General features: G+C 42.2%; 1 protein-coding gene across 2 annotated transcripts in view; it reads right to left on the bottom strand.

The window, feature by feature from the left end:
* mta3 (metastasis associated 1 family, member 3) overlaps positions 1-22,354 on the bottom strand; it is a 35,371-nt gene extending 13,017 nt beyond the window's left edge. The window contains exons 1-13 of one of the 2 annotated variants that reach the window (XM_080454260.1): positions 22,009-22,354; positions 18,923-18,990; positions 17,837-17,930; positions 16,651-16,777; positions 15,639-15,702; positions 13,144-13,261; positions 12,263-12,365; positions 10,915-11,014; positions 10,597-10,785; positions 8,438-8,512; positions 7,923-7,981; positions 7,635-7,756; positions 1,285-1,445 (exon numbers count right to left, since the gene is read on the bottom strand). In XM_080454260.1, the coding sequence (XP_080310386.1) occupies positions 1,285-1,445; positions 7,635-7,756; positions 7,923-7,981; positions 8,438-8,512; positions 10,597-10,785; positions 10,915-11,014; positions 12,263-12,365; positions 13,144-13,261; positions 15,639-15,702; positions 16,651-16,777; positions 17,837-17,930; positions 18,923-18,990; positions 22,009-22,036 (1,308 nt within the window). In that variant the 5' untranslated portion in view covers positions 22,037-22,354. Of the gene's footprint in view, positions 1-1,260; positions 1,446-7,634; positions 7,757-7,922; positions 7,982-8,437; positions 8,513-10,596; positions 10,786-10,914; positions 11,015-12,262; positions 12,366-13,143; positions 13,262-15,638; positions 15,703-16,650; positions 16,778-17,836; positions 17,931-18,922; positions 18,991-22,008 lie in introns of both variants that reach the window. The other variant, XM_080454259.1, reaches the window with a different exon arrangement.
* Between the last annotated feature and the right edge of the window lie 1,744 nt (positions 22,355-24,098).

Genomic DNA, 24,098 nt, shown 5'->3' with positions numbered 1-24,098 from the left:
GAGACCCCTGTTACTGAACAAACACTCTGTAGCAATGAGTACTATCAGAATATAGAGCTCCTTAACAATTATTTTAACAAAAAATATCACTTACCCCACCTTTAATGGCTTTATTCATAGATTTGCCTGTCCTACACCACACTAGCCAAACTTGACCCTTTATATCAGTGGTTCCCAAAATGTTTTAGCTCGATACCCAAAAGAGAAATCAGATGTTTGCCCGGGACCCAAACTAGTGAAAATAGCAGACCGACAAGCTTGTAGATCTGCTATTTCCACTACTTCTTTTCTTTTCACTAGTTTTTTTAAAATTTATTTATGGAATTTCTTTTTCATTCGATTCATGAATACTTTCGAAAAATGTTGGAATTGTTTTTAATCGATGAAAAGTTGTGATTTATTTTGTTTCAACTTTTTTTTAATCTTTAGAAATAATATATACATTTTCTTTTATATGTGGGAAACAGAAAAAAAAGGGGATATTTACTCGCCGTCTCGCGACCCATAAAAATTGGTCAGAGACCCAAAGATGGGTCCCGACCCACTGTTTGGGAAACAGTGCTTTATATCATGCTGCTTTGAGATTCATCTCCAACTCTGTCTATAGGACTCATCACGGCATTATTCTTTAGTTGGTTGGCCTTCCTCATCGCAGGATGCAGCACTTGTATGTTTTTATCTACGAAGCTTTACTTGGTAATCTTCCTTCTTATATTTGCACAAAATATGTTTTAATTAGAAACTTATTTCAACTATTTTAACCTCAGATCCAACGCCTGGTTGCGTTATATAGTGCCTGCACTGCGGACTGAGGCAGGCAAAAGAAGTTGATTTAATCTTGGCCATTGGCCTAGGAAAGATCTACAGACCCGACTTACCTTGGCATCCTTAATTTCCCGAAGGAGTTTGAAAAGGATTACTGCCAAAGCCCTTACCAGGTGCCGTTCCTGGTTTGAGATTTAGCCTCTTATTTAATTGCCTATTTTGTTGTTTTATTGAATTATTTTACATTTTATTTGACCTTGGTGAGTAACTTCAGTAGTCAGTAATATGGCTGAGCTCTGTATTTTAATATCCTCTTATGTTTGTTTTTGTGTGAAATCGTGCAACTTATCTGCCCCTTGGCCAGTTCCTTCTTGTAAAAGAGACTTGTGTCTCAAGGTTTTTACTGGTTAAATAAAGGTTATAAGTACATGATGTGAATGTGCAAATGGGGCTTTTACACCCTGCTTTGTGAGTTGTGTATTTGAAGGAGCTTACATTGGTTGTGATGAAGGGGCTTACATTGGTTGCTGCAGGACTAGGCGAGGTCCTTTCCTCTGGAGCTTCCGCTCTGCTTGGCATCTTCAGGCCGCCGTACTTCTTCCAGTACATCCAGCAGGATACGCACAGGCGGCACTGCATGTTAGGAGGTCCCCACGAGTACCACTGGGCCGACTGCATTGCTGTCAATGAAGGACAACACCGGGGTACAGCGGGTTAGAGAAACTGAGAGATGAGACCTCCACTAATCGCATTTAGACCTGAGGCAGATTCTGAAAATGTCTTCTAAATCCTAACAGTTTTCTGAAAAAAAAAAAAAAAGTATGGAGACAGATCTTACCATCAAAAATGAAATGTTTTGGAACAGAACAGCACCCTAGTCAACTATACACGTAAAAAATGAAAAGAAAAATTCAGTATTTACCAATTTATCAATGGTTCTCACAACTTGGACCCCCAAAATTCTATGTATATGGCGGCCCGCATTTCAAAACATTTTGTTCCAGGGACCAGAAACCAAGATTTGAGTTAAAAATGTTCGCTTTAAAAAACACATTGTTTTGTCAAACAGTTTCAAGATTTTTCAAAAATAGATCTAGAAGCTATGAGCTTGTATATTTGCTATCTTTGAATAGCCAACCAATGTGCTATATATAAAGCCAATATCTAAAATGACACAGATGCTTTCCCGGTTTTAATGGGTTAATTCACTGCCTCTCGCCTCACTCCCGAAATAATTGTTGTTTTTGCTGGACAAACACTCTGCAGTGTTCCCCATTACTGTAATTAACCAACAGGCGTGCAAACCGATTAGGGGTGAAAAAGGTGAGATGGATGCGTGAGCAAGGGAAAGACAGACCGGTTAGGGGAGGGGGGGTATGAGGTCTGTCCTGTCTCTCCCTTGGTAGAAGGCTGCTGGCTACACGTACTCTGTGCCATTATCACGTCACAGATGTTCTTCCTGTGCATGTCAGTCAGCAATGTACCAGCAAAGCACGACTGTTGTTTGCATATTTCATTTCTTTGTGGCAGAGGTTGCACATTTGCATGAACCTTTTTATGCGTTTTCTTAAAAACATCCCATATAGAGGGAACGTATGCAAGCGAGGTTCCTTAACATCGAATTTCACCCTTAAATTTAAACTGCTCCAGCTACACTTAACACATTGTGTGCCAGAGGTTTATTAAAATAGGGTACATCTAGTGCCAGCATATCTTCCATCCACTTACGCTGATATGTTGCGTGCTGTAGAAGCCCCGACGAGGACGCGCATGTAAACAAAGCCTGCATGCGAGACGGCGGAGACTAACGCCTGGAACAATAATATTTCTAACGCGATCCTCCATTGCAGAGTGATCTCCGATCGAAAACGGCTCATTTCCACCACGTTAAAAAGAAATGGAGATATTAAGCTTTTAGTCTAGGAGTTAACATTGGAGCGGCCGACCGGAAGCATTTTTGACATGGATCCACATCCGGCCTCTCCTTCTTAGTGACTCCTTGGATGATCCCAAAGTTTCGTTAGAGCGCGTGGGAAAATATATATTTTTAAAAAATGGCCAAAAACGGTCCGGACCGTTTATGGCACATAACGCATAGCTTCTCAAAAACTGTCCGGACCGTTTTTGGCACTCAATGTGTTAATCACAGCATCCACTTGCTTCACAACCAGTGCATCTTTTTTTTTTTTACTTGCAGAATGAGTGATTGAGGAATTACTCGTTCTGCAAGTAAAGCCATATGACCTGCTTTTGTTGAAAGGTCATAACCAATATGCATCGAAACACGCATCACTCTTTCACTTTGAGTAGGCGCAGGAAGAAGGTCTATGCCATGATAATGACAGTGTAGCCAGAAGCCAGAAGTACCCATGGAGGATATACCCCCAGAACCCCATTTGCTTTGAGTAGGCCTGCGTCACACTTTCAATGATTTTCTCATTCGAAAGGTTACAAGTTTGCAAGCCTGAACTAAAGTTTCACAATGAACCCAAATATTTTATTTTAGCCACTGCTATGCTCTATACATACACATTCAAGGGTTTGTAAACAGTTTGTGTGACAGATCTGTCGGCCAGTGGGTTGTTAAGTTTTAACTACCAACGTCTGAACGGCGCCACTGCTAAAATGCTCAAATGGATTGACTGGGATTCATTTGTAATTGTCTAAGCACTAACATTGGCGTCATGGAGGGATAACATCAAACTTGATTAACCCATATGAACCCTAGCCTCCCTATTCTGGGCATGGTCATGATAGACGAACATTCGACTACGTTTTACCTAGTACAGACCCCCCCCTGGGGGACCCCACTCATCGAAGTATATAGGGTTTAAGTGGTTATACATTATAATGCATCTAGTGGTACAAGTACTGTAGGTCTTAAAGGAGTAGTTCAACCCAAAAAAAATCGTATTTTCTAACAACACCCCATGAAGCCTTGAATTCATGGAGATTGTTTTGTTTTTGTCGCATTCCTAAGCGCTAAGGCTGGTCAGCCCTACTGGAGATTTCACTGGTCATCAAATTATTGGCTTAGGAATGCGAAAAAACTAAACATTCTCCATGAATTCAAGGCTTCATGGGGTGTGTCATTGATAGAAAATAAGTATTTTTTTGGGTGAACTACTCCTTTAACACTACCACCGCCAGGCCCGTAGCCTACGGGCCGATAAATCCAACCGTAAAGCGCCGATCCCTTAGCCTACGGGCTGTGGTGCTTTTCCATTTAAAAAAAAAAAATGTTTTTCTATACGGCACATTTCATTGCAACACCACCGGAAACAGAATTATTCGGGATCCGGTTTTGCCGATCCCGTCGGCCCTCGTTCTAATGACGAAACTGAAACCCCATTTTCTCCTTGTAGTTTTTTCTCCTCGCTGATCACTGTTTAACATAAACCGTTCTAACTACAACATGGCGGCTCCGTTTGACACGTGGTTTTCACTGGTAGACGCAGGGAGATCTCCGCGATGTATACAAACAGTGCACAGCTCAATCTTAAGGATTTTAACGAGGTCTATGGCGACGTGAAAAAAACAAAAAACAACAATAAAACGTTGGCACTGGTGAGTATATTATGAGATTAACCTCTGGCGGTCAATGTGTTAATGCAGGTATGAAACTGAGTTTTTAGCGTAAACACAAAAAGTATAATTCACGTGAATTGTCTTCTTGAATGTATATTCACTAAAGTGATAATCATTTTAGGGGCCTCAGGTCGAATTCAAACGCTGCAGGACAGACTACAGCCTTATTTATGTGGCATGCGCTTTTACCAGGTCAACCACTGGGGCACGGGCAACAATTTAGCAATAAAATATCAGCATTTATGGGTGAATAAGATTTGTAACAGAATATCACTCTTGGTGGCTCAAGAAGTGCATGAGAATGAACCTGGTGGTGTGCTTAGATCTCATGTTCTCATCAGTATACAGGTAATGTCTTAACTCATTGAGTGCCAGAATTGCCAGAAGTAAAAAAAAAAGTGCTTAGGAAGCGAGATACAGCCTTTTTCAGTTATAAGTTAAACAAGGAGTGGATGGAGCTGCAAATCTTCAGATAATGATATCTTGGGTTCTGAACATCCCCGTGACCCAAAGTAGTGAAAATAGTAGATCTATGAGCTTGTAGATCTGTCATTTAATTTGTGGAATTTATTTGATTATTTATTTATATTTTTTATAAAATTCAAGTGAAAAGAATTTGTATTTCAGATTTTTTTCTTTGTTCTATCTTTTGAAATAATATTTAAAAACATTTAGGAAAGGAAAAGAGTGATGTTTACTTGTGACCCATAAAAATGTGTCCTGACCCACTCTTTGAGAAACAGTGCCATAATCTATCTATTTCTATAGTGCTATATCTCCTATGTGCACATAAACCTTTAGATAGTTAATAACATACACGTATATGACAAAATCTACATTTTAACTAGGGATGTGCTCAGGGATTAATTTCACTGACGTTTAACCATGACATTTTTTAAAGCGTTTATTCGCTTAATCGAAAATGTATTCATTTAATTCAATTAACACTCAGAAAATACCCCAAATTGAGCGCATTTTGTTCTATACGGCCAAATCCCATTGGAAGAGTCTATTAAAAGTATATAAAATCCATTCAAAATACTTATACTATTGGAATCTTACAGAGCTGCTCCTAATAATTAATTACATTGCCAGTGAGCAAAAGTAGGTCAATTCAATTATGCTGTCACTCCAGCGCAAGTCGGAGCTGGTCAGAAGCACACTATTGACTGACCAGCTCCACTTAAACCATATGACATGTTGTATTAGATCTTCAGCCAATTGAAACGTAGGCCTACACTCCATGTTCTCACCTCAAACACTGGATTATATCTTCAAATCGACCAGGTAACAGAGGCAGTACGAGGTGACATGGGGGATTCACATCCAAGTGTTAATATTGGATGTGATTTCTCCATCGCGACGCTTTCGCATCAAAATCAAAGCACTCACAAACTGTTCTCTTTTTTTCAAACCAACAGTGTGTGTCAGTCTGTAGCTTGAGTATGCTAGATTCACTGCACTGGGAAGTGAACGCAGTCAGCTGCAGGTGACCGGCACTGTGCAAATCAGGCTCCGCAAATCACCCTTGGTAATACTTAATTGTATTAGGCATGTATTTGCTCATTTTGCTTGTTAAAAGCAAAATTTTATTAAGACATGACTATAATATAGGTGCAAAATGGAAATGTGTAAATGTGTTCTATTTATCTCAATAGAAATATATCATGTAAACGTTTGTAGGGGCAGTCCTGTTTAGTAGGTTAACCGAATATCCCATGCACACCACCAATTGTAACTAATTGTCACTTCACAGGATGTCTTTTTTTAACGGACTCGAAGAAGAAACGTGACGCTCTAATTGTTTTAAAGGTAGGGTAAGTAATTCCCAGTAATTCGCAATACTTTGGTTAAAATAAGTGTTAAATAGCTCTATATTCTGATAGGACTCATTGCTATAGAGTGTTTGTTCAGTAAAAGGAGTCTCCCATGTCTCTCCAGCTCTTTATTAAACAGAAAATGCATTTTCAGTGCTCTCTCCTGATTGGCTTAAATGTTGTCCCCTACCTGAAAATGTACTATTTTCTGTTACTAAAGAGCAGGAGAGACCCCTGTGACCGAACAAACGCTCTGTAGCAAAGCAATGATTACTATCAGAATATAGTACTTTAACCTTTTTAACAAAAAAATAATAATTACCAAAAAATATCACTTACTGTACCCTACCTTTAACTATTTTGCGGTCAATTATTTTAATTCGGACACTCCCTTTACCATCTGCTCTGACCACAGTTTTAATTTACAACCATACAGTGTTATTATGCAGATTAAATGTTCAGGTATGTACGATACAGAAAGGCTGTGTACATACATTAGGGCCGACTACAAATGTTCTTCGTCAAATTGGATTTGGCAGTTCAAAATGACGATTAAATGTTTTTTTTAAAGGTCTACAGTGACATACTACTGTAAATACTGTATACTAGGCGCCAGACACACTGCCGCCCACCTCCTCCCTCTTACAGTACACTCTCTTCTCCTCTCCTACACTTGAAAATAGTTTGCGGGTCTTGTCACGGTGTTAGCTTGAATATGGCAAGAGCCTCCGTGACCAGTTTGTATTGAAAAAGAAAACTGCAGGATTGCGGTTTGGAGATATTTCACATTTGAGAGCGGACGAACACGGAAAGGCGAAGGATACGCTGCTAGCAAGGAAAAACAAGAAGGGGGCTGGCAATTCACTTTCCAATTTTATTCACAGCATGAATACAATTGATGGGAAATACACTTGAAAAAGACTGCAAGGTCGAAACGTTGAATATTGCTGCTGTGCTGTGAATAAAATTCGAGCGTTTAAGAGTTGCGAGCCCCATTCTACTTTTTCATGATTCTGTTTTTGGCTCAGCACCAAGATACAGAGGATGTGCGTTATTTTTTCTTTGTACGTTACTAGCAAGCCCATACGGAAGCAATGCTACAGAGCAGTGCCATCCAAGCAAAGGCCGACAACGCAGAACTCTCGAAAGTCTGTTCGACTCAAAGAATCTCAGTCAACTGAGGGGTTTCTGACGAACGACTTGAATCGTTGATTCTGGCAGTCCTAATATAGATTGTTTTTTTTGGACGGTCAGAAAAACAAAATATTGGCAGGTAGACTTTTTCTTCTACCAGACATTTGGCTGGTGAGCTACAAAGTTAATTTCGTACACTGTTGCCATTCATCTCAGACATGTAAATTGAGATTATGTACTAGTTAATTTCTGTGATGACAGATAATAAGCATGGGAACTTGTGGGCCTGCGTTTAACACACACACACACACATACAAAAAACAAACTCACTGTAACAGCTCTCGCAAGCTCTGCCCCCTCCTGTCGTGGTGTGAAAGGCCCCTGGCCCCGCCCCGTTTACCGTCGCCATCTTCCCATTGGTCACTGAGATCTGGTTGGGGTTGGGCTTATTACTGTCAAGACAGCAGAGGAATGGCATTAATAAACGAACCTGCTGGCCTTCCGCGAGGGCCGACACATTAAATATGCATATATATACACACTCTTGACTGCAGTGATACGGTACAATACAATAATTACGGTATTAAAAAAAAAACATCTGGTACACAGAACACTTACTATGTAGGGATGTAAACCTGCTTCAGCTTGCTTTCTGCTTCAGCTGCCTTCAGCCGTTTCTGCACAGAGAGAAACGCACACGGCAAAAAAATGACATTAAGATTAGTCGGCTGTCACAGACTAGTGGACACTAATTGATTGGCCTTAATTGGAATGTTATATAACTTTTTGCTTAATTACTACCGGTTTTAATGCTGGCAAAAAATATAGAATAAATTAGAAATTGACTGATCTTTGGACTGTTTTTTTTTTTTGGGGGGGGCTGAAATGCTGGTTCAAGCAACAGCCCCAAAACACGGTCACTTCTGGGTTTTTTTGGGGTCAGTCAACTGTCCCTCAATAACCCTCACGTCCCTAAATTGTCTCTAAATAGATAGCTACAATAGCAGCTCTACAAGCTCATAATAATAAAGTGTTCTGATGCAACATGTGAGCTTGTAGATCTGCTATTTGTCGTACGACAACGTATGTATACAGGGCTCAAGTGGATTATAAATGTATGACTTTGCCCTCACCTGCTGCACATATCTGTCTGTGGTCTTCCACATGTAGTAGTACTCTATGATGCTGGTCAGAGACTTCCATGGCAGCTACAACGAAAGAAAGAAAGAAAGAAAGTCAGAGAGAGAGAGGGAAGGAGGGAGAGAGTGAGCAGAGAGATGAAAGAGAGAGGGGGTAGGGGAGACACAGAACAAATTAAGGGTATTAATAACTCATGTTCTCGCCATGCGGGTGTGAACGCCGTCATGAATATTCATGAGCAGGCCATCATGAGCAGAGAGAGCGATGACTGCAGGATGGAAGCTGAACAGTTCGGCTCAGTCTGCCAGTGCCAGACCAAGACCCTCAGTGTTAAATTAACTCCGAGGGTACAAATGTAACCAAATGGACCGGTAAAGGTCATTCTCAGAGTTAAAATAACACTTCAAATTCTACAGTGCACACACGCACACACGCGCGACACACAACCAAAGCGCATACACTTCCACAAACATTAAGTACATATATCATGGCTTGAAATATGTACTCGTGCTCTAGTCTGCAAAACAATAAGGAGCACCAACAATATACAGAATGTAGTGTACTTTTATTTTATCGATAAAAAACATTGGCACGAAAACAGTACAGTTTACAAGTTACCATAAAACAACGAAAGTAGCCTTAAACAACTCATGACAGGTCACCACTGGGGCTTTATGCAATATCCTGAGCTCAGGATTTAAAGTTCGTTCTCCTGGCTTTACTGTGGTCTTCTCACAGAGAAGAGATAGGTGTAGAGGGACAGAGAGTCCCCTCTTCCATCCATCTCTTCAATGAGGCAGAGGCATTGGATTTCTCCAGAGGAGGACCCTCTAACACAGACTCTAATCAGATCGTCAACTGTGTTTTTATTTGTTCCCTGTGATAGTCCATTTCTTTAATATAACTGGAATTGTATTGCTACCATTTTATGTCCACAACACAATGTAAGCAACACTACAATAAAGGGTGTGCTTCTGTGCAAACATAAAGCACAGATAAACAGCGTGCCTCTGTAGAAACATTATGAGAAGAGAGGATGAAGGAGCAATACATGTTGGGCTGTCACTGTTATATTGTAAATAAATGGTGCATTTATATATAGCGCCTTTCTCGAACGCCGTTTACGGTATTATATACACCTATTCACACACCAATGGCGGAGGCAGCCATACCAAAGTGCTCATCGGGAGCAGAAAGGGGTTCAGAGACTTGCTCAGGGACACGTCGGCACTAAGCCATGAGGAGCCGCCGAGGATCAACCCGGGAACCTTCCGATTCCCAAACTCTATCTCCTCGGCCACTGCCACTGATTATGATCGCACAGAAAACACTGGAATGTCGCCGTGATTGCACTCAGCAGCATTTCCGCTACTACTACTACAAACTAACTCCACAATACATAGTACCTACTTTCCTACAGAGAGCCTACAAGGAACATACTGCGTTTAGCCTACTAACTGCAGGGTTCCCACACATTTTGAACAATGGATTTTCAAAACTTTTCCAAAGTATTTGATCCCATTTCCAGGCCTTTTAGCAATCATACGGTACAATAATGAGAGAACAGATCTACAGGCTAACAACGCATCATGGTGCAACCTGTTGATAGCTTGTAGATCTATTATGTTTGTCACGTGACATCCTGTATACATTGGGCCACACTCACGCAGCTCGTGCAGCGCAGCAAAACATTTTACCATGTTACATATTTCACGTTATGTTAGAAATGTTTTTTTAAACTAAGTTAATAGCCAAAAACTATGTATATCCAAACAGTTTCCAAAACATTTGATTAAATCCAAACCTTTTCCAGGCCTGGAAAACAGTTTTTTTTTCTGATTTCAAAGCATTTCCAGGAAATTCATGACTGTGGGAACCCTGTAACTGGCAAATGTACAGTGAAGGGGCCCTTCGACTGGGGGAAAAAATAAGACAGAAGTTGCACCAGAACAATTATTTGCACTCGCACAAACGCTCCTTATTATATTTCGAGGTCACGCATATTACATTTCAGGAGCATGTGCCAACGAAACGGTCACAATTTCGCGCCCAGTAATATGTTAATGTAATAACAATTCACGATGAGCCTGGCTTTGGCACACACACACACACACACACACACACACTCTCTCAGACTCGATCGCACACTCACAAAGTCTTGTCGGATGTCGTTGAAGTCTTTGCCGTATTTCTCCAGTGCCTCCTCGAACATGCCGGCCTCCGAGGCGCTCCACTCCTCCATCTCGTCCCGGCAGAGCACCGGGCCGCCCGCGGGCACCAGCACACTCAGCGCGCTGGTCAGGTCGTAACCGTGGCGATGCAGCGTGTCCATCGCGTGGAACTGTGGAAGTTGAGGGGAGAGTGCAAAGAAGAGGAGATGGGTCGCTTACTTTCGACGAATCCCTGTGCGACTTGCAGGTCTACTCTGTGGGCCTGTGTGTGTGTGATTGTGTGAGTGTATGTAACTCACCAGTGTGATATCTCGCGAGGCTGCGGCTGCACTCATGTGTAAGCTGGGCTGTCTGACCGAACTGCTGCAGTCCAGCGCTCGAGCGAAGGTCCCGACCGCCCTGGAAAATCATTCTTATTAGAGCTTAACTTGACATATGGTATCCTCAGAAACCATCTCTAACATAAGGACACGGCCATATGGTTTGTAGGTTTTATAGTGGCTGAGGTATTAGAGCCCACCACTGATGTCATAGCTACTACCCCCCCCACACCCCCACCCCACTATGTCCTCCCAAAACACATAGCAAATTAATTAATTAAGTCAGCAGTCTGGGACAATTCACCTCCTGACTCCTCACCAGCAGACAGACTCAATATGCTACCACTAGAATCTGTCCATTAACCAATTCAACCCTAGCGTCCCAATTTTGTGGCAAACGGACACCGTAAATAGCAAGTCTACAAGCCCACAACGGGCAAAGTTGCGACGCGTTGTGAGTTTGTAGATCAATTATTTTGGGCAAGAAATTGGGCCCGTTAGGGGTTAAAGGGATATTTCACTTTCAAACATGTCTGGGGTCATTTTAACGTCTAGATAGTTGATAGATAATATTCATTTTATCCAACTTCCTATACAAACCCATTATAACTTCAAACTCCATTTTAACCATGATAGATTTATTGAAAACACTCGTCCTTGGTTCTGGTGACTCATACTGCCCTCCTAATACATGAGGAGGCTATATTTGTTTGATTACTATTTTAATTAAAAAAAATTTTTTTAATAAATAAAAAAAGTAATTGAAAGAACACAGCCCCTCACGCATAAGAAGGACAATATCAGTCACCAGAACTACGGGTGTTTACAATGAATCTAAGGGGGGTGTGCCTGATAAAATGAATATCAAATATCTAAATACTGAATCAAGCGACATAAAAACTGTCCGGGGTGCTCACAAAAGCCTAAGTTGATGTTAAAATGACCACAAACATGTTTGAAAGTGAAAATATCCCTTTAGGTGTCTTCCTCACAGAGTTTAGGAGAGTTAGGGTCATCTAGCCTGACACTCAGCCTGAATTTTCATTTCGTTTCACTCCATTATTCAGTCTGAAAGCCCTCTCAATGCAGCCGATTTCTGAGATGGGGCGTGGCCAAAGTTTCTTTTTCAAAGACTCTTTGGCGATTGGTTCATACTGGATTATCCCGATCCCAATTCGTCGTACAGATTTTCAACCGAGAAACACCCGCCTTCGACAGCGTCACCAGACAAACGATTCAGGGGGTGGAGCCAGGCTAAGGGTCATCATAACGTTTGGGACAAGTTAGGGGCTCTGAGCTGTAGGGGTCAGAGGTTTAAAGGTCATACCGTGCCACCACGAGGAATTGGTCTATCTGTTTGTTGGTGAGGGGACACTCTGTTTCCCAAAGCCTCTCCTCCAGCTTGGACTGGTCTCTGTCGTCTGCCTCACCTGTGTGACACAAAAGTACATTTGAGTATGGTGTGTGTGTATCCGCAAATGTCTTTAAGCCAATTTTTTGTGGCAGCAAGAGAAAGAATGAACACACGAATCATGTACAGTATATAATGCATTGGTTCTCAAAGTGGGATACGGGGACCCCCAGGGGTCCTTGGGGGGGTACTAAATAAGTTAATGTAGCATAATTTTAACCACTTTAACCATATTTTATACTTTGGCTATTCAAAAATAGCAGATATACAAGCCAATAGCGCGGCACCGAGTGCCGCACTATGAGCTTGCAGATCTGCCATTTTTGAAAAATCCCTGGCACAAAATATTTTTTTAGATGGGGGTCCGCAGCCAAATACATATCATTTTGGGGGTCCTTGACATGAAAAGGTTTGAGAACCACTGACATAGTGAACATTAGTTTAAATGCATGTGGGGCGTAGTGCAGTGATTCTCAACCTTTTTAATTTCAAGGACCCCCAGTTTGATATGCATGAGGCCCACAGACCACCATGTGATACCATTTTGCTTTCTGCAAATGGACGGGTCCATTTGGTTCCAATTATATGCTCTCGAGTTACAGACCCGTAAGAGTCCATTTGGACCCCTGGACCCCATGTTAAGAACCAGTGGCGTAGTGAGTGAGTGAGTGAGCGTGTGTCTTTGTAAAGGAAGTAGTCCCACATCCACTTAAATTGACAAATTTGGGTACATTTAAATAAAAGCAGAGGCTGCTGAGCAAGAGCAGTGTGCTGGATTTTTTGTGTGTGTATCTTACCTTCTGGTAGCATATCGGGTACATCTGCCTGAAAGCGTGGCCCCACTCTAATTTCTCCTTTGTCTGCCAGTAGGGTCTTTTGTGTGGGGTCGTACACCAGGGAGTAGAAGAATGTATCCTACAAAAGAAAATGTCAATTACAAAAACTGCTAACATGAAGCCAGTCTCAGAGAATAACAGAAAACCAAGAGGGATTTGCTTCTGTAATAATGAAAGTTGAACCCCTCCCCCATCTTATCTTGACTCTAGGACAGGGCTTTTCGGAACAAGAACATTGCATTGGAGGCACGGAGAGACATGAGGATGATTAAACATTTAGTTTGTTTGCCATTTTTGCAGGACAATGTCGTACAACAAGTATAGGGCATAATCAGACTCAGCGATTTAGTGAATTATATATGCTAATATACACAGGGGTGCACATAACTGGTGCTCAGGTGCGCATGCATCGTCAAAATGCATGCTGCGCGGCACATCAGACGAAGGGAAACGCATTTGCGTACCAACAGCTGGGACCGCTGGGACAGGAATTTACTTCCTGAAGCCACTCACACAATCACACTAAAGCAAGCGTCGGTCCCATACACAGCCATTAGGCGGAGGGGGAGGGGACGCGTGCTGCACGTGATTGTGGCCTCGAATCCTGACACACAGACACAGTCAGTCGCACGCAGCACGCTGCTGGCTGTGTTACAGGCACTAGTCACCGATGATGAACGCACCGTGATGGTGCAAAATATGCCGTGATCGTCCCAATCTGGCGGATAAAAGCAGCGCAGCACAGGGCACCAACCTTGGGGGGGGGGGGGGCACCAAACGGCGTGAAGGAAAAAAACGGCGAAAAACTGCGGAATTTAGAAGCAGGGCGCCACATCGCCGTTTTTTTCTCGCGCAGTGCAGCATGTGGCCTTATTTCTCCCCTGAGCAAGCAGGCAGGCTCCATTAACTCAGATGTGTAAAAAAAAAAAATGTCAGCACTTGCGCAGGAGACCAGGGTTCAAATCCGGGGTAGAACACGAACAGGAAAGTTACAGAGAGCAGCTTTAATTAAAAAATATATATTAATAAATTAAAAATATATATATTTAAAAAATACGTATACAAAAAACATGCTTGTTGATTACTTGACAAAGTAATGGATAGGAAAATTGCTACAGAGATAAATAATAATTGCATCCCTATAATGAACATGCTGGTGATCTTTTGCGAGTGCACACAATCACATCCGAGTTGACATTTCAATCAGCAGGTTATCTGGCAGACTTGTGAGGCCAGGCACACAGGCAACAAAAGCAGCGGGAGAAATCAAATAATAGATATTGATCCTCATAATGACTCCTACAAGGTTCAATGTCTTCAAACCCCTTTTGAGACCACAACAAGTCCAATTAACGAGGGCAGGGTTTTATTCTCCACCAGAACCAGTGGAATGCTCAAAGGAGCTCTATGGATCCATGCCGTTTTCCCTTTCCCTTAGATAGTAGTTTTGAATACATATTATTAAAACATCTATTTAAACATGTATGGCCACCCACTCTCTCTTGTTGTCAATCTTTATCTACGGTATGTAATAGCTATGTATGCAATGCATGCTAGTACATTTGTCTGTAAATAGGGTATTATTAAAATCTCATATCGTAAGAGTCAAGTCAAGTCATGACATTTTGACAGTATTATTCCATAATCAAATGACGACAGACAACAGAAGATGTGCTTCTATATTCATGTTCTGTTTTGTTAGATCGACGGCATTCAGACAATGAACAAGCTTGCTCAGTTATTGGAGTGTAACGGTCTGGTCAAAAAGTCCAGGGACCTTTTTTGGCGATTAGCTCCTGCCATTCACACCTACATTTCGCTTTTTTTCCAACAGTCCATTATCTCCATATACTAGTCCTCAGTAATGCTCACTATAAGACGGTACCTTTCTGTCTACTCCCCCAGTGTCTCAGTCAGAGCTATGGATGGCTCAAAAAGGTTCCTGCCAATGACATCACTGATGGGCATTTCAAGGTAATGGAAATAACAGCGTCTTTCTTCCTGGCACTTTATGCTAAAATAGTAGCCACTGTTGTTTTATCAATTAAAAAAGGTTTGAAATCTAGATTGAAACTGAGCTATCCACAGCCCACCTCTGAAACGGAACGAGCAGAAGGTACCAGAAATGGTACCGTCCTATTAGTGAGCATTAGTGAAGACCCACATATGTAGACATGGTTGGAAAAGCATGAAGTGTGCAAATGCCTTTTATTTAAGAGTAAACACTATTCACACAGGTTGAGGCTATCCTGTCCTCTCTTCAGACCTGAATCAATCACCGTCAACATTTATTATACATTTCTCTAGACATTGACAAACACCTGTTCTCGGATGAAATGTGAACTGAGCCATTTAAAGCCAGAACCACACAGGTGAACATGATCAATGCATTTCCAATGCTGAATCTCTGCAGTGAACCAGGACCAAATACAAAGGGGACAATTGCTCAGACTCACCTCTTTGTCAAGGTAAGAGAGCACTGCTTCAGTTTCATTCAATAATGCCACACTGCACTTCCCCCTAGGAGAGAAAAACAATGGAGATATACGTTCAGAGAAACATTATGGAAGACAATGAGAGAGAACAGATGTAGGCAATCGTTGCTGCTGTTGCTGGGTGGAAACCTTGTTAGGTCCAAAACTGTTACTATACAGGAAATGGGAAAAAATAACCTGTGTTCAAATGGATCCAATGTAGTTATTATTTAGACACAAGCAATACGGAAATACGTCAAATCGAAGATTTTCGTTTCCGTCCGCTTCCTGTTTAGGTCCCGCCCTAAAACGGTATTTTCTCGGCTTTGCATCTCTCCGCCGTGGAATGCTGTTTAGCGACGCTGTTTTGAAACTGCTACTACTGCAAAATGGAATGTCGCTGATTGAAAATGTCTTCTCTGGGCCACTCATACAACTACCCTGTGTGTCTACAAACAGTTGAACACGTGATCATAAGGGATTTAGCGAGGTCTGTGGCGAGGTGGAAAAAGTAAGTGAGTTTTCCGTTTACATAGCGAAACATGGTGTTTTTACCCTGGGCTGGAGGAGAGAGACTCCGCCCCGATCTGAATGTTTGTTGTTTGAGCGGCGTGCACGACTCGCCTGTGTGTTTAGAAACTATCGCACTTGCGATGAGAATGATTATTATTTATTTTTTATTTTTTTTAAGTTATAAAAAACACTAAATCGCTGGCAGTGGGCAAACACAGCCAGAAATAAGTCTGGCAGGGAATGAGTTAATTTACAAAACAAAAAAACACACACATTTGAAACATGGAGGTTTCTGCCCGGCAACAGCAACGCAATGACCAGAGGCTGATCCTGATGTTCATGGCTGAATGAGTGACTACCCATGGGTACTGCCTGCCATGCATGGCAGACGCTGACATGTGTGTTCGTGCACGCGTCTACCTGATGTGTGTGGCAGGCATGGCAGATGCTGACATCTGTGTGTGTTCGTGCACGTGTCTACCTGATGTGCGTGGCGGGTAGACTCTCGTACTGCCGAGAGAGGAACAGCTCTCTGTGGCGAAGCTGGTGCTTCTGTTTGTCTGTTAGGTCCGTCTCTGGCGGGGCCTCCTTCTCTTCTTCCAGGTCCTCTGCAAAACGACAAAACACAGAGCACCACATTGAGGAGGTGTAAACCCAACTCCGCCTCCCGATCCGGTCAGAATGCGCAGCCCATCGGCTGCAGCGGAGTTGCAGGACAGTTTGGGGAAAGCACTGAGATGCTACCTCCTTTCAGGAGACGGCAAAAACCTAATGACTGATTTACACTTGGTTGCGTGCCGCGTCGCGCACCTAAAAACAGCAGATCTATAAGTTCACATGACATCGACACCGGCGTGCAACTAAGTATAACAGGGCTTTAGGAACTACACGTTTCAGCACAAGCAGCCACAGAGCGGCCGGCTAATATCTGGACCGGCTAACAGACTAATAATTGTAGGCAAAGAAAACAGTCGCCAATAGCAAAACAAATCGCCGGCAGTTAATTAAATCAATATTCTATTATTTTATGATGGTGGTTCATTTATTTTAGGTAACAGATGTCAGTCTACCGTTTATCTGCGGAAAACAAAGCCATCTTGTGGGCAGTTAAATTACTCAGTTGGCACATATTTATAACGGCATAATTGAATCGTCCAAATTCCTTCTTATTTCCACCACCAGTCCAATTTGACAACATTTCTGCCAAGTATTACAACATGTACAATTCTCAAATTGAAGCCTTGATGTTAACAAAAATACAGTGGACACGGTTTATGGAAATAAATATTACAACGTATAAGCATGGCACAGGAATGGAAAAGCTCCTGGATATTTACAGCATAACAAGACTGTGTGTGTGTATGCGTGTGCGTGTTAGAGCTGGACAATATATATCATTTTTATATAAATATTGTGGTTTGAAACTTCTGAGATTTTGGCATAAATGTACCGGTAGTCTTTTCCCGGTTTTAATCACTTAAGACTATATACTTTAATACTATTCATAGGCCTACTTTATATAAATATTTTCAAAAATAACGTAATACCCAACAAGCTCAAAACATTGGTCAAAATATTGTGATATTTGAGTTTTAACCATATCGCCCAGCCCTAGTATGTGTGTGTGTGTGTGTGTGTGTGCGCGTGTGTATTACTACAGTACTGACTTGCATGTTTGTCTGCGAGCTGGATGAGGCTGTGTGAGATGTCTCTCCTCCTGTAGAAGCACACCACCTTGGCCTCCACGTTCCCACTGGCCGTCTGAAAAACACACAAGCAGAGTCACGGTGGTACCGAGACCGGCGGGCAGGCAACACCTCGCTGGCTGCACGGGCTGCTAATTTCCCCGGGGACCCCGGCGGCTTCCCTTTGCGCGTTGCTCGAGATATGTTCGCTATAATGGGAGCACAGGACCAGCGGGACAGCCTGTCAGTTAGGATGATTGATGGATTGACTGTACAATTAGGCAGACAGGCTTATCGACTAGTCTGAGATTAGAATGCTGAGAGGGGAGCAGAGTGTGGTGGATACAGCGACAAACTTCTGACAATATACATAATCTATTCTATGCAATATAACTTTTTCTGAACTGAGCCAGTCTCATTTTCATTCAGTTTTTTTAAACGGACGTGGAAAGGCCTACCTGGATCTTGTAACAAGATCTCTTGACTGGAATTCCAGGTAGGCCTTTGCATGCTTTCATCCTATATACAGTGTTACAAAGCGTATAATTACCATTACTATGTCTATGATTAGATATATCCACCTGTATGGTAATTACAAGGGTTTGTAGGCTATATACAGTCTTAATGTGCACATAATAAAGCTGGCAGCTTACATCCCCACACCTATCGGGGAACTGTGTGCAGAAAAGCCACAAAAAGAGGCCACCCGCCCCGAGGCCACCCACTCCCAGCCCCCAACACGCATACACACCCACAGGTGTGTCCCCGATCACGGACAGGTTGCCATATCAACGACAGTTCAAGCCCAGTAACATCTGCCTCGTTGCATCATATTACAAACACTTTTACATACACACAGACACACACACACACACACACACACACACACACACACACACACACACACACACACACACACACACAGAGTAGGAGAGGAGGGGCTCAGAAGCACCAAACAGACAAGCATCCAAGCTATTCCCCCCAGGCACAAAAGCCACAGAGACACACATTGAAATGCAAACAACACACACACACACAAAACAAACAGACAAACAGATACCTCAATACCTTGTTCAATTCTTCTATCCGGCGGATCAGGTAAGGGTTACTGGACGAGTTCTCAAAGAACACGTAATCTGCAATGAAAACGCACACACACACACACACACACACACATACAGGTCACACCACTGTACTGTACCATTACCGGAGGTAGAATGCCCCCAATGCAAGAGGAGAAAACAATTATTACTGATTTTTACAGGACTCATTTTGAAAGGCACCTCTGTTTTATTCATACAGTGGCGTGGAGACTGGAAAGAGAGGAGAGACAAAGTAGAGTGATGCCTAGTTTATGCTCCCTTGTGCGACGGTGTCGTCCAAAAGTAGCAAATCTATAAGCTCACAATGCATTGCGGATGCAGCGCGTTGTGAGCTTAGTTTATACAGTAGATCAGCTATTTTTGGTCTGCGATGCTATCGTACGATGGACTATAAAATGCGCGGGTGACAGGTGACATCTGCAACCCAAAAGTCAAGACCTGGACTTGAAATCAGGATGGCACAATTATGCGGATTAGTTAACTCTCTCTCTTAGTTAACCACCCCCTCCCCCAAGTGCACACACACACACACACACACAGACTGTCAGTCAGATCACCACCACCCTCCCTTCACTAATTCCGTTCAGGTCTGCTAATCCGTTCAATTCAATCCACATCCCCCTCAACAATTACTGCTGTGCCGTCTTTGTACCCAACTGGAGATGCTCTGAGGGGCAACCAGCAACCAGGAGTCAATGTGTTTAACTGTGTTTAGTGTAAACCAAGATAGTAGCAAAAATGCTTACATGCAATTGCAAAGCATACCTCATCAATAAGTAGTACTAATGGTAGATTATAGCCATGATCATAGAGGGGTCCGATGCCCTTAAAAGTCAATAACCTGAAGCCGAACAGCGTGCAGCAAAAGGTCATAAATAGGGAAGGGATGCACGCTTAAATATATTGGTTTGAGACGTTAAGTTATATTATAATATTTATGATTGAATGTGAAGCTGAAAAAGCCTTTAGTGATGATCAAGGCAGAAGATTCAGACAGCGTTTTCTGGGGATACTTTTAAATGGGTCAACAAGTTGGGAAAACATAAAAAATATTACATTTAAGTTGCATCAGTCAGTAGGCCTAATAAGTCAGGAAATAAGAATGCACTGTCTCTTAGAAGTCTGCATCTGCACCCAGAATCACTGAACTGTATAACAGGTGTAAGGTAAACCTTACTGGGAATAGCAATATTGTATCAGTTCAGTTTATTTGAACATGCAATTATTAAACCCCAGCATCCTTGTGTTGGGGAAGGCTTTCACAGAAAATAGCAGATCGACAAGCTCACAACGGGTATTTTCAGCTAAAGCTTTCCCCACAATAACAGAAAACAGAAAATACACTACTATAGAGCTCTGAGGGACTCCAGTCACCTATATGGGGTTTAAGTGGTTATGGTAATGGGATATCGGCCAACAATGTCAATACCATGTATCCCTCCCTAGCTTTAACCAAACTCACATTTGATTTGTGTAACACACACACACCAAATGATATCAGACATTCACGTTATCATGTTGCCCAGGGCAGGTCATGGAGGAGCACTGAAGGAGCACCCATGGGTGCTACACAATTCACACACTGAACCTCCACAGTGCTCCCTCCTCTCCCACTGTGAAAGTACAGTCCTCTCCCACTGTGAGAGTGTCACGTTAAACGTGGCCTCAACCAAACCCCAGGAGAGAGAGAGGCAGCCATCCAACCTCATTCAACCCCGGCCAAGGCCACTATACGGTGTCACTCGGCTTCCGTAGTAGTAGTAGTAGTAGTAATACGGTGACGTGCGACTAGTTGTTAACTTGCATACAAGTTATTTTCGGCAAGCGACACACTTGGACCCAAGTCCAACTACTACGCACACACATACTCATGGAGTTTCCGATTTCTTGCCCTGAACTCGCGGGCCAAAGCACGTAGCCATGATGACAAGTGTGTGTGACAACAGTGACATGGCATCACGTGACCCACATTCCAATACATTATTGTACCGAATTAGAACATTAAAAACACAAAAGATACATTGTTTCCCCCCCAGTGTGCTTTGGGGTGCTGCTGCCGAGTCGTTTGGGCTTACAAACAGATATACAAGATACATTGTATCGACTGTATTGTTGTTGTTGTTGGGAGGGAGTGAGAGTGTGAATTAATTCATTCACCCCCGACGGTGGCGACGCAACGACGCCATGAAAATGAGACACAATAATGTGATGTCGGATGGATTCCTCCGGAGGAGTCGTGCTGCTAAAAATAAATTAAAAAAAGGTGCTAACTAACTGACTGCGTTTTGTGTGCGAAAGGGATGCGCCAATGAACGTTGGTGATCACATTGTTTTAATGCAAACAAAAGGCGATGCAATAAAGATCCGTTAAGAGAAAAAAACTTGAAGCTGCTGCTAACGTTTGCTAAATAAGCAGGACTGAGTGTAATAATGGATGCATGCCAGAGAGGAGGCATTGAATACAAAGGCAATCTCTACTGTCTATCCTATCCATGACTAATACACATATCGATCACTGATGATTATTATTACACACATCCCAGTCAAATAAAAGCATGTCCTATTATTATTGCACAGCGGTTCATTTTGTACACACGAGTACAACCATTAAGATCGATTGTATCGATCAACAATAGGAAGGGAAAAAAAATGTTTACAGTGTAGGCTAGCCGTTACGATGCTGCTGTTGCTACAGTGTAGCAACAGCAGCATCGTAACGGCTAGCCCACATTGTAAACATTTTTTTTGGCTACAATGTAGCTACACTGTAGCAGCAGGCTGGCGGCTAGCTGGCTGCTGCTGCTGTGGCCACAACGCGAGGCCCTGACCCGTTTTTACAATCCCAAATATCTCACAAATAGCCCCTATTCTGTCCCGGATCGATTGACCCGGGACCCGGTGCTACAACACGGAGCCCCCCCGGTCCCGTGGCCGTGCGTTCTGCGGGACATCGGTGCACGTTGAGCCGCGTTAAGGGAGCACAAAAACCTACGGCGTGTTTTTTTTTTTTTGGTTTAAGAAATAAGAATCCACACACACTGACAGACATACCTCCGACCCGGTACATGTTGGCCGCCATTTCTGCCCTCCCGGAGTGTTAAAAACAACGCGAATCATAAACTAAAGAAAAATACGATAAATTAATAAGACCCATAAAATAGCTTTAGTAAAAAAAAATAAAAAATAAAAAAACGTGGTCGCGAGGAGTCTCAATCTGTGATCGATCGAGTTATTTTGGGGGTTAAAAAAAGGACCCCCCTCCTCCTCCTCGTTCCGGTAGCCTGATACAATACAGTGAACTCACACACACACACACGCCAAGAGAAGTCGGATCAATCCGAAAACCATAGACTGCTGTGGGAGGGGAGGGGGGGGTTACGGCTGCTGCTGCTGCTGCTGCGAGGCTGCTGCTGCAGCGCGCACGCGCGAACACCACGCACGCACGTCACGTACACACAGCTATGGACGTCGTGTACATGCATACGCATACACACACATAACATTATGTGTACACACTTTTATAGTGTCTTTTTTATTTGGTGTTAAGTTTAGAGACACATGCACAAGAGTAGAGTAGTATAGCCTACAGGCCTGCGCATAGGATACTCTCACAATAGTTTCTTTCTTTAAAAGAAAGAAACTACACGTGGGGTACTCTCACACATTCATTTCTTTCTTTTTAGACCCTCCAGAAAAATACGAATATGTGGGTAATTGTTGTTCAAAAAGGCTGCATAATCGCATATTTCGCTACTTTTCCGCATATTTCACATATTTTGCGAGTTTCGCATTTAGCCCCGTAAAATCAAGGATTTTTGCCTGTGTTTTTCTGGAGAGTCTAAAGTTTTTACACATCTATAAAGTTTTTTTTTGTGAAAACACATGCACGCACGCGTACACATATACCTGTACACGCACTGGTTCTTATTAGGGGTGTTGGAAAAAAACAATTCATATACAGATCGTGATTCTTATTATCAACGATTCAAAATCAATTCACAATTTCCAAATATTTATTGTAAAAAAAAAGTTACAGGAGTTTTTACTCTAGTTTGTGATATGAAATGTAACCATAATCTTACCATAATCACAGTAAACATTATCATGTCTTCTTCAGTCATATTCAAGGTGTGTGTCACAAAAAAAACACATAAAACTGATTGGGAATACTTTTTTAATGAGAATCGATTTTTTTTAAATAGTTTTGAATCTTTTCTTTTCTTTTCTTTTTTTTTATCGAATCGTGACCCCAAGAATTGGAATCGAATCGTCAGATAGCACAAGATTCACAGCCTTACTTCTTATACTTATTTTTTACAGTTTTCTTTTGGTGCTCTGTGTGTGTGTGTGTGTGTGTGTGTGTGTGTGTGTGTGTGTGTGTGTGTGTGTGTGAGTGTGTGTGTGTGTCACAGAGAGAGAGAGAGAGAGAGATAGAGAGACAAAGAGAGGGGAGGGGAGAGAGATAACATAGAAGTATCACAAAGGAAAAAGGTTTTGGTTAAAGGTCACCCAAAGAGTCAGCTTTATTGTTGTTACATCGCAGGTTTACCAAGGTAAAAAAAAAAGTGGGTGAAACTCGTTTTTGAGCAAGTTCTATCGTTTTGTTATTTCCATAGAAAAAAAGAAAGGAAAGAAGAAGAAGGGATTTGGGGAGGGGGCAATGGGAATAGAGAGATCAATCAATTAAAGAAAACAAACAATAATTTGATGACCGGCGGAGTCAAAGAGTCTCCTGCTGAGTCTCTTACTGACCGATGACCCGGTTATCAAATTATTGGCTTAGGAATTCGACAAAAAACAAGAGAATCACATGGGGTGTGTGTAATTGACAGAAAATCATTTTTGGGGGTGAACTACTCCTTTAACGTTCTAAAGCTCTAGCCTGCTAATCATTGCTTTGACGTTTGTTTAGTTTTTGTCCACATTTAATTAGGACTATAATTGTACACATTTATAACATTTACTTTGAATGAGACACTATTTGTTAATTTTGAATTGATTGTTTTTATAGCCTATATACTTTCATTACTTTGGCTATACCTTAAAGCAAAGCCAAATATTGTTTTTCAAGACTTTAATAATCTCCTTTTTATGCGCGTAAACGTGGAGACGCGCGTGCACATGTGTGCGTGACATCATTG

This window comes from Gymnoscopelus braueri (assembly GCF_963280865.1).
Source record: "Gymnoscopelus braueri genome assembly, chromosome: 17".
Classification (NCBI taxonomy): domain Eukaryota; kingdom Metazoa; phylum Chordata; class Actinopteri; order Myctophiformes; family Myctophidae; genus Gymnoscopelus; species Gymnoscopelus braueri.
This window is presented reverse-complemented; position numbering and strand designations above follow the sequence as displayed.